This window comes from Helicoverpa zea, chromosome 3 (assembly GCF_022581195.2).
Source record: "Helicoverpa zea isolate HzStark_Cry1AcR chromosome 3, ilHelZeax1.1, whole genome shotgun sequence".
NCBI classification, from domain to species: Eukaryota; Metazoa; Arthropoda; class Insecta; order Lepidoptera; family Noctuidae; genus Helicoverpa; species Helicoverpa zea.
This window is the reverse complement of record NC_061454.1, coordinates 7,013,498-7,026,590: the sequence shown is the minus strand read 5'-3', so window position 1 is coordinate 7,026,590 and position 13,093 is coordinate 7,013,498. Positions and strand designations below refer to the sequence as shown.

Below are 13,093 nucleotides of genomic sequence, written 5' to 3'. Positions count from 1 at the left end.
AGTGGTTAACAATGTTCCACCCATAACAAAAATTGAAGTTTAGGGTATAAGCCAGTGGTTCCCAAACTTATTTTGTCTACTGCCCACTTTGAAAATAAATATTTTTTTAGCGCCCCCCTTTTTTTAGGGTTCCGTACCCAAAGGGCAAAACGGGACCATATTATTTTCGCTCCTCTGTCCATCAGTCCGTCTGTCTCATGAACCGTGATAGTTAGAGAGTTGAAATTTTCACAGATGTTGTATTTCTGTTGCCGCTATAACAACAAATACCTACTGAAAACTAGAATAAAATAAATATTTTCGGGGGCTCCCATACAACAAACATGATTTTTTGCTAATTTTTGCTCTGGTATGGAACCCTTCGTGCGCGAGTCCGACTCGCACTTGGCCGGTTTTTCACCTATTTAAAAACCACTATAACTTCTTCGAAAGTGTGTCTGTTGCCTTTTAATTTGTTTGTTTGTGTCTACTTTAATTACGAAACGGAGCGACCGATTGACATTGACATGATTTTAATTTTTTCTATATTCAATAAAATAGGACAGAACAAATACGCGGAGAGAAATATAGGACCGAGTTTGAGCAATCTTTTAATTCATATCAGTTGATGTTCACAAGTTGTTGTTGAGAGTCGAGAGCTCATTCAGTCGTTGTCTAAGAGGCCTCTAACTAAATAAAATTACAAATCACCCTCCAGGCCTCTACAAAACGCCCCCATTTTCTTTCTGGGTCTCTTACCGCCCCCCATGAGACCTGCAGCGCCCACAAGGGGCGTTATCGCCCACTTTGGGAAAGACTGGTATAAGCTATCATTTGATGTGCAAATGGATATTATTGGTTATGCCGGTTAGACTCACTGAAACGGCGGAATACGTACACCTTATGTTGTGAATGCTGCCTGTATTTTTATTAATATGGACACATGCACCTTCTGTGATACGTCCTGACTGATATTGGCAATAATAATGGCACTTAAACATCTCTCCCATACAAAATGAAGTGTTTCAAGTCCATACGCTGTGTCACGCTACCAAGTGTCATATCTTCGTTCTCCGGTGGTTCACAATGTTTTGCCCATAATAAAAAATGAAGCTTAGGATATGCCATCATTTAGCTATCATTTGATATAATCTTTTTTTTTTTCAATAAACTTGAAAAATATGGGCACAGACACCTTCTGCGACTCGTTCTGACAATTATTGACAATAATATAATGCACTTAAACATCCCTCCCATACAAAATGAAGTGGTTCAAGTCCTTAGGCTGTCCTATGCTATCAAGTGTCATATCTTCGTTCTCCGGTGGTTTACAATGTTTTGCCCATAATAAAAAATAAAACTTAGGGTATCAGCTATCATTTGATATGCGAATTGTTTTTATTGGTTATGCCGGTTAGAGCCACCAGAACGGTGGAGTACGTACACCATACGTTGTAAATAGGTAATACCTGCTAAATAATCTTTTTTATAACCTTGGAAAATATGGGCACAGACACCTTGTGTGATACGCCCTGACTAATATGGACAATAATAATGGCACTTAAACATCTCTCCCATACAAAATGAAGGGTTTCAAGTCCATACGCTGTCCTACGCTACCAAGTGTCATATCATCGTTCTCCGGTGGTTCACAATGTTTTGCCCATAATAAAAAATGAAGCTTAGGATATGAGCTATCATTTGATATGCAAATGGTTTTCATTGGTTTTGCCGGTTAGACTCACCAGAACGGCGGAATACGTACACCATACGTTGTAAATACTAAATGCTAAATAATCTTTTTTTTTTCAATAAACTTGGAAAATATGGGCACAGACACCTTCTGCGACTCGTTCTGACCATTATTGACAATAATAATGTACTTAAACATCCCTCCCATACAAAATGAAGTGGATCAAGTCCTTAGGCTGTCCTATGCTATCAAGTGTCATATCTTCGTTCTCCGGTGGTTTACAATGTTTTGCCCATAATAAAAAATGAAGCTTAGGGTATAAGCTATCATTTGATATGCGAATCGTTTTTATTGGATATACCGGCCAATTTTACCCATCATCCTTTATTTGAGAAGAGCACCAGTTGCGAAGTGCACCATTTGAGCACGATGTATAATTTGAGAAGTGCACCTAATGCGTCAAACCATATGATTCTTTCACTGTTAGGAAGCTACACTATCTGCGCTGAACGCAAAGTACGTTTTAAATCTAATTTACAGAAGACGGCCGAACCAAAAAAGTAAAGTACTAGGACAGCATAACTTACATGTTCATATCAATACCTACTCAATGCGGTCGATAATTTTAATGAATAACACTACCTACTTAATATAATACTTATCTACTTAATATAAATAAAACGAAAAACGTAAGTAGATATTTAATTCTGATTTGTGAAAAAAAAACTAAGTGTTTTTGACTCTTGTCGATTTTGAGCAATGAAAAATTTCACAACTACCAGACCTATTTACGAAACAGTACCAAAATATATCCACATTTAAAAAATATATATTTCAATTCTCTTTCCAGGATGTCAATATCAACTGTGACAACAAAAGGGTTGAAAAAAAAAACTAAAATATTGACAGTAGTACCACGGGTAGTTTTTTCTTGCCCGTGGTACTACCAGACCGCTTGGTAGTACTATTGGTAGTACCACGGGCAACAAACGGCTACAAATACTAAGAACTCGATTTTCAAAATGTTAAGAATTTGCTCTCCTCTCCTAGCCAGTCTGTGTGAACGGACCCTAAAACTGTTACTGAGATTCAACAGTTGGACAACAGTTACTGTTGTCCAACTTTCACATTATTTACTTAGCAGAATCAAGCCCCTGGTTCTTTTTTAAGTTTCAGATATCTCACTCTATTATTACGTGATTCTATACCAGCTTCCACGTTTTCACACGAGTTTACGAAAGATTTGGCAGACGAGTTTAGGAAAGCAGAACACATTAGATCATAGATTTGCTTACATATTACAAGAAACTTAGATTGTTTAAAAAAAAAAACATTCACTTTTCAGAAGCGGTTTAAAATATCTTTCGAGGCCAGTGTTGTATTACTAAACTTAAGATTAAATGTGTGTTGATTGTAAAATGGAATCTGTAAATAATCTGGATCTTACATGAATAGTCCCCAAATTGTAAAGTATAGACAGCAATGAAACCCAAAAAGTGATTACAAACTTTATTTAAGCCTTAACAGCATAAACTCGAGGAGGGAATAGAGACTTCTTTCTGATCTCTTTCCTTGTCTTTATTTTAGACTCATGTTTGCTAAGAGCTTTACGCATAGCACGGGTCTTCTTAGTCCTCAAGTCTAAAGGCTTGTACTTCTTGTTTTTGTAATGGTTTCTGAGGTTCACTTTCATTTTCTGATGGTAAACAATGTAGACTCGTGCAATCGCTTTTCTTACAACACGTCTGCAACAAATAAACTTTGATTAATTAAGGTATTCTGAAAGAAAACATTTCTGCAATCTGAATGGCCACAAATGTAACACAGCAACATAATAGCAACAATAACTAGTTTTTTTTATTTTTTGGTTGCTGTGTCTGAAATAATGCAATTATTATTAAGCATAACATTTTTTAATTGTAATTAAGGCGATTATCACACTGCCCCGCATGATGCAGCGTAGTGCGTGGATGCGTTTTTTTCCGTTGTATGGAAATATCTCCGTTTCATAACATTGATTTGCTAAACAATACTTCAGAATTTCAACTGACTTTTTAAGAAAGATTCTATGCAACACTACTCAGACAGACCCTGAGGTTTCCCCTGCACACTGGGGTGTGCTAAGAATTCACAAACTGATTTAATCAATAACTCGAAACAAATATTTTATAGCAATATGAAATCATAAGAAATTCGAATGGAAATTCAATTTTGATAAGCTCCTGTTTATACATCTACATAGACGTTAATTGTGTTATACTGATGTCGTTACGGATAGGGTTCTCAATAACACTATGCATTTACAGCATAACTCTTAGAAACAATCTGTCTTCAATACTAATGTAATAAACAAAATTCATTTTTTTATTGTAGGTACCCATGTTTGTCTGTGTAATGGCTCTGAAATTACTGAACCAATTTGAAAAATTGACACTATTGAGAAGCTACATTATCAGCAGATAACATGGGCTTATAATATTTTGTTTTTGGTCTTGTTATAAAATATTTGTTTCGAGTCATTGATTGTATTGGTTTGTGAATTCTTTGCTCGCCTTTCCCTACACTCTGATTAATCGTAGGAAAACTGTTAACCCTTCATAATAGTATTGGTGGTATAGAATGGTACTTACATTTTTGAAAGTTTGGATGCAACACCTCCAGTCACTTTAGCAACACGAAGATTGGTCAATTCTGTTTTCAACTCCTCGAGCTGCTTGAACAGCTCTTTCTTGTCTTTCGTCCGCAACTCCGAACACTTAACCTTACCCTGTAAATGTAAGATATTCACTTAAAAATACCGTAACACTACACTTCGCTATAACAGATATCGCGATGGTTTTATCTTCTATACATTGCAAATAGAATATCACAAATATCGTGGGAAATCACTGCAACACAAGAAAACCATTTCAGATGTAGGTATGGGTCGGTCATATTTTCCATGCACCGATTATTCACAAAATATACACAAAATATATAATTTTATTGGTAGAACGTAATCCACAAATAATAGTTAACCCTCGATCGTAAATCATTGCTGTAGGATCAGTCGTAATTTCAAAGATAAAAAATATTTTCACAAACCATTTTGAAAACGTCTCGACTGGCGTTTTTGACGTACGTAAAAGAAAATATGAAGCGACCAGTGTTGCCAATACAAACAGCACAGATTATCGAACCTAAACCACACTTTCTAAACGAAATACAAATACGGGCAAATACCCTTGTATATAACATTTAGTGATGATAAATGAATGAAATATATTTTAAAATCGGTGTTTTTCAACTGTACCACTCTGTATATTTACAAATAAACGTATCTTTATCTTTCCATGTGCAAGTTGGTATATCTCCGTTTTTTTTTTGAAGAGGTCGGCTATTGTGTAAAATTTAATCTGGTTACACCATAGATATAATATTACTAAACAAGATTGCGCACGCTCAAAATATATATTTACGAAAATGAACTCTATTCTAACGCAATAAGGTACTAAATTGGTTGCATAATACACAGAGGCAAATCCGAGCCGAGAGGGATAGTTCGAACGGAGGCTGTTTGTCTCTTTCTAACACCTTGCCAGCATAAAAAAATGTTGTGATCAAAAGTTTTGTCTTCCCAAAAACAATTGAATCACTTATATTTTTATCTTATTTTAACAATTGTAAGTCAACAAATTAATAACAATCGCATTAATTTATTCGTATTTATTATTAAAACATAAACAACATACATTTTTATTTTGCTTTTTTTTATTTTCTAGCGGCAACCCTGAACATTCTTGGCGCGTAATCAGCATTTAAAATTTTGTTTATATTTTTTTGTATTAAATCAATTTAAACTATTAAAATGGTGAAAAAGTGTTGCGTTTCTACTTGCAAAAGTGAATACTATGGTGGTTGCAATATATCGTTCCACAGGTTAGCTAATAATAACATTTTCGTAAACCAAACAACTAGGGTGCCCATGAATTCTTGTAACGAATCAAAATATGGGTGATGGATTTTAAAACTGTTGTACTATTGTTATAGCTTCCCAAAAAATGAAGAAAGGCGACATAAATGGCTCAGCAGTCTATATATGAAGTAGAAATACAAAAAAAACAGTCTTCACTTCGAATCTTCCTGCTTTTATACTGCTAATTTCCGCTAATTATTAAAAGCCTTTATTAGTATCTTAAGGTCACAAACTGCGTAAGTGAAAACTTCAATACTAATCTGTGTTTAATAATCTTAGCAAATTCGGATTTGTCTCACATAGCTTAATCTCATAGTCACCCTATTAGAAAGGGACAGACAGCCTCCGTACTAACTGTTTCACTCGGCTCGTTTTTTGGGTTTATATGCGCAGTCCTGTTTACTAATATTATGTCTATGGGTTACACAGACGGTCGAAAAAAAATTAAAAAGGTGCCTTTTTGACATTGACATATTGACATCATTGTCATTCATTCGTTCATTATTATTTTCTCTATTTTTTTATAGGTAATACGCTTTCTAAAAAGGTACATAAATATGGTAATCTGAGTCTCTGTTAATACCTGTATATCTTTTGATTATGGCTACAAAGCTTGGTTTATAGCTAGAAAGATTACCTAAAGAGATCAACTATGAACGGTGCTATTAATTATGAAAAATCTTTACAATACTGGGCAGATATTCCGCCCACTGTTGATGGAGTCCTGGGTGGATTTGGATTTATTTCCGAAGCCGATATTGAAGGATCCGAACTCTTTCTAAAATCTTTACTGTCCTCTAAGGCTAGTCCTTCTACTAAAATGGCCCTTGACTGTGGCGCTGGAATTGGTAGAATAACAAAAAAATTGCTGTTACCAAATTTTGAAATGGTTGATGTTGTTGAGCCTGATGATAAATTTATTAACTCGATAAAACAATATGTGGGAGAGCTTTCTTCAAAACTTGGAATGTTATACAAGGTTGGCTTGCAGGAGTTTACACCTGTGAGGAAATATGACGTAATTTGGAACCAGTGGGTTCTTGGTTACCTTACAGACAAGGATTTAGAGGCATATCTTATAAGATGCAGGTAAATAATTTTATAATAAGAACTACATATTTTTATTTGAAACTAATTTTGATCTTGGTGTTCCCATGTTTCAATATTGAAAATAAGTGATGTCCTTTGTGGAATCATAATAAACATATTATAGTAACCAAAACGACTCCACCTATAATGTCCACCACTTGTGTAGAAATTGTGCTGCAAGGTTTGGTTTTCATATAGGATTCTTTGTAACTAAGTCAGATATAATTACTTCACTTATGACATGTCACTTAATTTGATGCAAAATTACTAAAAATGTCACAATAACCAACCAACCTGCATCCCAACATTCTCAGCAATGTTCGGAGTGTGATATCCGATAACTTTTTTCTTTCAGAGCAAAATCTATATACAGTATGCACCTGCTTATTAATAAAACTCTACCTTATCTCTCTTTTGCTTCCCCATTAAAATAAATAGAAAGTGACAAAAACAGGTTTATTTTCTTCAAAATACTTTGTATGACGTGTGCTTAGTGTGATGTTTTGTAATGTTCTTTCAATGTCATTATAAAGTACTTAAATATTGATTAATTAAAAAAATAAATAATAATATTTACTGAAAGGAAAATTATAATAATATATTTTCTTTACATATATCTATAAAATACAAATGAAATGTAATGGGGCTGTTCTCATATAAGGAGACCAGCCAGCTACGGGACATATATTACAGTTCACAAGGTCTCCAATTCAATTCATGGATCTGGCTGAAATTGCTTTGTGGGTTTTAGAAACTCTCACAAAGCAGTCCATAATGTGGAAGTTGGTAATTGGTGACAGATGCATCGGAGAGCATGTTGATGTAAGTCCTTCCCTGATCTCTCACCAGTGGTGTCAGATTGCCTTCCCATTGGGATATGTGAGTGAACAAATTAAGATTGTGCCTGTGTCTGCCCAAATTCGTGTTTATAATATGTTATCATGAAGTGACTAATTCATACTTTCTTATTTCAGAAATTCACTGTCTAAAAATGGTGTAATAGTAGTAAAAGAAAATGTAACTTCTTCTGGGAAAATTGAAAAGGACTTGACAGATTCCTCGGTAACCAGATCATACAAACAATATTTATCAATTTTTAAAAAGTGTAATTTAAAGAGAATCAAACAATGTAAGCAAACAAACTTTCCTAACGGTATATATCCAGTGTACATGTTTGCCCTGGTTCCTAAAGAACTAGGAACTACAAATCAAGAACAAAATAATTCTTGTAATATTGAACAAAATGAATTAGAGTTATGATGAAATAAATAACTAAAAATTTACAATTTTTTTTTCTCTATTTTAGACTATCCTCTTCGCCACTCTTGCCCACTAGTGCAGCGGTTCCCGAATTCTTTTGGCTTCGGAACCCTTTTCGTTTCACCATTTTTCGGCGGAACCTTAGTTTAAGAAGTAAACTGAATGGTTATATGGTTAGAGACATATTCAGTATATTCAGGCGTAGCATGGCTATCTGCCACACGGGCCAGAAAACAATTTAGCCGCCCTTGACTTTGTATATTATGTGAATAGTTTTCAGTTTGAAGACTGACAAAGTAAACGCAAAAAGAAACATATTGGGTTTGTAGAGGTGCGAGGCGAGCGGGCGCGATTTTTTTTACTAAAAGAAGTAGTTCCAAGCACCCTCTAGCATTGAAAGACATTCAGTGGTAGCCGGGATCGCGAGCGAAGCGAGCGCGAATTTTTTTTAGTTTAAGTACCTACCTACACAAAAGAAACAAAATCACTGTAAATTAATAAGGTCTCAAAAAGTACAATATCCACACAAAAAAGCAAATGCAAATGAATAAGCAGCTAGCGAAGAAAGCGCTATTGCTTTTTCTGAACCAGAGGAATAAAAATTAAACATCAAAGGAAACCTCGACGGAAGAGCTCGAAATTTTTTCGGTGTTGGATACCTACCTGAGCAATTAAACGAACAGAAAAGCATCACAACTAACGTGGAGTCGCGAGCGAAGCGAGGGCGAAATTTTCGGATTCGCGGAGGTGCAAAAATTTGAAATAATGTCACTTTTTGATTCATGGTAAAAATAGCCACTGGAAATACTCGTATGCCGTGTCATTTCACGTTCTGTCAAATGAATGAAAACTCAGGGTTCCGCGGAACCCCATTTGGGAACCGCTGCACTAGTGGCACCTATTAACCGTAAAAATACGAGCCAAGCGTGCGCCGCTAGCTAAGTATAACTGCGCCATTCCGTGCAAGTGTTCATTTTAATTTTTCCCTGGATTATTTATATTTCAGAAATGTACATATTTACAAAAAACGACTTAAAAACATCAAAAAACTTAGGTGCAACGATCGAAAAAAAAAACAACAAATCGGACTGACTTCTTAAAACTACGAAGGGAACAAAAATTAATGCTTGGCACACTCGGTCGCCCCATTGAACCCCAGGGGCCCGATTCCTATGTTAATAATGTCAAAATCGAATAGAAATCGAATCGCAATATGATCGCAATAGCAGTTTTAACCATATCGGGCATTCTGGTTCTAATAAAAGACCAATCGTATCGATTGACATTTGATTGGTGTGCGATTGGTCTGCTATTTTGGTAATTTTGGTCTAAACGGTAGTTTGCTGTACAATCTTTTGCAATCGTAAATCATTTGCAGACAAAATGATTCATTATTGAATGACAGAAAAGGATAAAAACGTTTACTTCAAAGAAAAAATAGCGGAATGCACATACGCTTCAATCGTAATCGAGTCGGGATCGGATCTCAGTCGAATCGAGTCGAACGTGAATCGTATGTCGCTTAAGTAAAATTAGGAGAATCGGGCCCCAGGGGCCCGATTCTAATAAGTTAATATTGTCAAAATCGAATAGAAATCGAATCGCAATATGATCGCAATAGCAGTTTTAACCATATCGGGCATTCTGCTACTACTATAAGACCAATCGTATTCCAACGACATTCGATTGGTTTGCGATTGGTCTGCTATTTTGGTGATTTTGGTCTATACGGTACTTTGCTCTACAATCATATTGCAATCGTAAATCATTTGCAGACAAAATGAATCATTATTGAATGAAAGAAGAGGATAAAAACGTTTATTTCAAAGAAAAATAGCGGAATGCCACATACGCTTCAATCGTAATCGAGTCGTGATTGGATCGCAGTCGAACGTGAATCGTATGTCGCTTAAGTAAAATTAGTAGAATCGGGCCCCAGCTAGGTTCTTGGATAGGTCCAGTTGACGACGTTAAGGATGTCTTGTTATTGATGACATCATGTTATCCTTCATCAAGGGTATACCTTAGCCTCACAGAAGGCCTTTCCACTCCTTTCGATCTTGCGCAGCAAACCAAATGAGACAGCTTCCTTCTCAATGCTTCTTGGTGGTAAGCCACGCCAGACCTCGCTTGGGCAGATATTAAGTCTGGTCTCACAACATCCTAGTCCAGCGCCATTTCTTCAGCAGGATCTCTTTGTATACTTTTAGTCAATTCTCAAAGTCTCGCATTCGTGATGGTTCGTGGCTAATAGGTACCTACATTTCCAGGCGTTTATGGTAATAGTAGAAAATGCATATTTTATAAGTAGGTAGGTAGGTACTGGTCGGTACTAGGTCTTTGCTGAAATATCGTGCCCCATTACGTGCACCCTTGCATCGCAAATAAGGTAGCGTTTGTGAGCAATTCCACATTTTTTTTACTTTCGAAGGTTTAAAGTACTTGTTTATTACTTTTTTACGAATCATATCTCCTGATGGGAGAAGTATCGATATTATAATTGTTCAGTTTTATATAGTTTCTTACGTATTCGCGATCATTATCAGTTAACAAAGACCAACTCTCTAATTCTACTAAAATCTCTAAACTCATGCAGCTTTGAATAATTCTCTCTACAGAAATCATTGTCAAAGAATCTGATTGCATAATTCGCAGTTCTTTTAAATAAACGAGTGGATTTGTGTCTAGAATTTTTAACAATAAGTCATCAGTGAGTTGTATTGCTGTCCCTAAATGAATGAATTGTATATTCAAGCAATTGGTGAAAATAAACAGTAACTGTTCTTCTGTGCATGTAGAAACACAGGTAATTTTTTTAAGATTACGGAACGGTGATATTTCTAGTTTTTTTGTATACAGTGATGTATGTTGTATCAACGTGCAATTATAAAGAGTCAAGTTTTCTAAAAATGGGCACATCTGACTGATGTACATAAGAGCATTTAAATCAATTTGGTCAACATGCTCCAGATGCAAATTTACTATATTGCAGCCCTTAACTTGAAGAACTTGTTTTATTTGATCGGCATAAAAGTCACATGATAATAATTTCAGTTCTGTAAGGTCTCTTAAACCTATAAGAACCATTAAATCACTTTGCAAGCTATTATGGAAAACGGTCATACTTCTTATATAAGGACACATTTGTACTGCTAACTGCAACTGATTACTTGTCGCGTAACGACTTACATATATTTTCAAATTAAATGTCAACAATTCAGCATAATTTGAGTCAATATTCTCTAAAACTTTCCCGATATCGTCACATCTGCCAATATCTTCAAGTTTTTTGCAATTTAACAGTAAATTTACAAAACCGTCTAAAGTTACAAAAGTTCTGTATAATTGGATGCTCCTCAAATTTTTTAACTTCGACACAATTTCAATGCTCTCATTAGTAATACATTTTGAACAAGATACGTCCAATTTTTCTATGAATTTACAATTTTCAACGATACATTGTAGTATATTATTTGTACAATCATAACTCATAGTTAAATATTTTAAGCAGTGTAGTTCCTTTAAGGATTTAATTACTGCATCTTCCATATCTGCAGTTTTCCAACCTCCTGATAGTGAACCTAGGTTTAAAGAAACGAGTCCTTTCAGCATGTATAACTTAGAATAAAATATTGAACGTAATATCTTTGGAATGGCATCAATAGATACTATTGTTAATTTTTTTGTAAATAATACTTCTGCCATTTTAATAATTACGTTCATTTGGCTGACAAACTTTCCCATGCAACCCCTAAATCCTAATGACTGTTTGGTTTTCTCAAGGAGTTCTGACAATGCTCTGATAGTTTCATTTACCAATAGATCGTGTAGCATCCAAGGTACGTTTATATCTAAGTACGATCTAATGCTATCCACATTACGTGATAGTGTTGTTTGTGCTTCGTTAGTGTCGCGCTGCGATAGCATTGCAATAGGTAGCATTTGTTCTTCAGCTTGTTGTGCCACCCAATCTCCAAGTCTGCTTAGTGCTATGGTCTCCAGTTTTTTAGGCTGTTTGTATCTTGACATCATTGCCTGAAAAGTAAAAAAAAGGTACCTATAGATACTAGATATTTGCATTGGTCAATTCACACATCTCGATCACTTTTCCACAAACTGGAGAGGGGAGGGACTGCCTTCAAGTGCACGATCTGTGGGCTTTAAATGCCTTCTGCCAGTGTATACCTACGCAGGAAACGTTCAGTCCATGCACGGTCCTTATCGGTGCGCCAGTAAGGGTCGATGAGTACATTTTGTGAGTTTAGCTAATTCTCTGTGAGTATTAAGGAAGGCTACTTTTGTATGGGAACACATACATAATACTTCCTTCGGGATGCGGGCAAAACTGCAGACGGAACTAGCGAAAGTAAAACACGCAACGATATCTATCGGGCAGATTTTACATATTGCCCGATAGATGTCGTTGTACTTTGGGCTGCTTCGTGAAATTAAGATGTTGATGGAGTTGATGAGTTCGGAAAATTACGGAACTCTACTCTGAGCGTGGCCCCTCACGCTCTTGGCCGGTTTTCGTTCATTCGTTTGTTCATTTTAAATTATTTTAGCTCTTTTCGCCTGAAACACAGAATATCCTAGTTCAGGCACTTAAGATTCGGACATGGGCTTATATTTAAGACTACGTAATTTATCCTGTAAAGAAAAAACAAAAATGTTTTTATTTTAAGTTGTTATCCCAAAAATTCCAACGGGAATCCATATTCAATATCCCGAATCAACGCGGCTAAAGTTGCGGGTAAAAGCTTGAAATTAATAAGATCTTATGGCTATACCTATGAGTAAGATCTCAATAATATGCAGTTACTCACCAACGTGTTTTGTTAACTATGTAGGTATTTTGACTGGTTTGATAGGTGTATGTATTGAAAGAATAAAATTATCTTATGAAATATACGAGAAGAGTTTATTTTCACACATTATTTGGTGTGTTAAAATAAAAACACGTCAAAGATACTGCGCATGCGCACTGCGCGGGATATTTTTAGATTCTTAAAACGCTAGCCAGTAGGCATGCTGGATATTCACCACGCACATATAAAAGTACGGGGTAGGTACTTAGATAACTAGTCAGGTATAGGCATATAGGTATCTGGATTTCA

General features: G+C 35.6%; 3 protein-coding genes across 3 annotated transcripts; 1 reads left to right on the top strand and 2 right to left on the bottom strand.

Moving 5' to 3' along the window:
- Window positions 1-3,168: 3,168 nt before the first annotated feature.
- On the bottom strand, window positions 3,169-4,917 carry LOC124645731 (60S ribosomal protein L35). The gene is made up of 3 exons (XM_047185604.1): window positions 4,757-4,917; window positions 4,303-4,439; window positions 3,169-3,417 (listed from the first exon to the last, which is right to left on the bottom strand). The coding sequence occupies exons 1-3, from the start codon at window positions 4,907-4,909 to the stop codon at window positions 3,186-3,188; spliced, it is 522 nt and encodes a 173-aa protein (XP_047041560.1). The 5' UTR covers window positions 4,910-4,917; the 3' UTR covers window positions 3,169-3,185.
- A 1,192-nt stretch (window positions 4,918-6,109) lies between these two features.
- LOC124645727 (N-terminal Xaa-Pro-Lys N-methyltransferase 1-A-like) lies at window positions 6,110-7,999 on the top strand. Its single transcript, XM_047185598.1, has 2 exons — window positions 6,110-6,716; window positions 7,691-7,999. Exons 1-2 carry the CDS (start codon window positions 6,280-6,282, stop codon window positions 7,974-7,976), a joined length of 723 nt encoding a protein of 240 aa, XP_047041554.1. The 5' UTR covers window positions 6,110-6,279; the 3' UTR covers window positions 7,977-7,999.
- Window positions 8,000-9,794: 1,795 nt separating this feature from the next.
- On the bottom strand, window positions 9,795-12,962 carry LOC124645721. The gene is made up of 2 exons (XM_047185588.1): window positions 12,803-12,962; window positions 9,795-12,011 (listed from the first exon to the last, which is right to left on the bottom strand). Exon 2 carries the CDS (start codon window positions 12,006-12,008, stop codon window positions 10,434-10,436), a length of 1,575 nt encoding a protein of 524 aa, XP_047041544.1. The 5' UTR covers window positions 12,009-12,011; window positions 12,803-12,962; the 3' UTR covers window positions 9,795-10,433.
- Window positions 12,963-13,093: the final 131 nt, after the last annotated feature.

What these genes read in the sequence shown, in the direction of transcription:
- LOC124645731 (XM_047185604.1), bottom strand. Translation starts at nt 4,909, where the DNA reads ATGTTATATACAAGGGTATTTGCCCGTATTTGTATTTCGTTTAGAAAG. An exon ending in GTCGAGACGTTTTCAAAATG is followed by an intron (nt 4,440 to 4,756) that starts GTTTGTGAAAAT and finishes TTACATTTACAG; the next exon opens with GGTAAGGTTAAGTGTTCGGA. An exon ending in GCATCCAAACTTTCAAAAAT is followed by an intron (nt 3,418 to 4,302) that starts GTAAGTACCATT and finishes TATTTGTTGCAG; the next exon opens with ACGTGTTGTAAGAAAAGCGA.
- LOC124645727 (XM_047185598.1), top strand. Translation starts at nt 6,280, where the DNA reads ATGAACGGTGCTATTAATTATGAAAAATCTTTACAATACTGGGCAGAT. An exon ending in GCATATCTTATAAGATGCAG is followed by an intron (nt 6,717 to 7,690) that starts GTAAATAATTTT and finishes TTCTTATTTCAG; the next exon opens with AAATTCACTGTCTAAAAATG.
- LOC124645721 (XM_047185588.1), bottom strand. Translation starts at nt 12,008, where the DNA reads ATGATGTCAAGATACAAACAGCCTAAAAAACTGGAGACCATAGCACTA.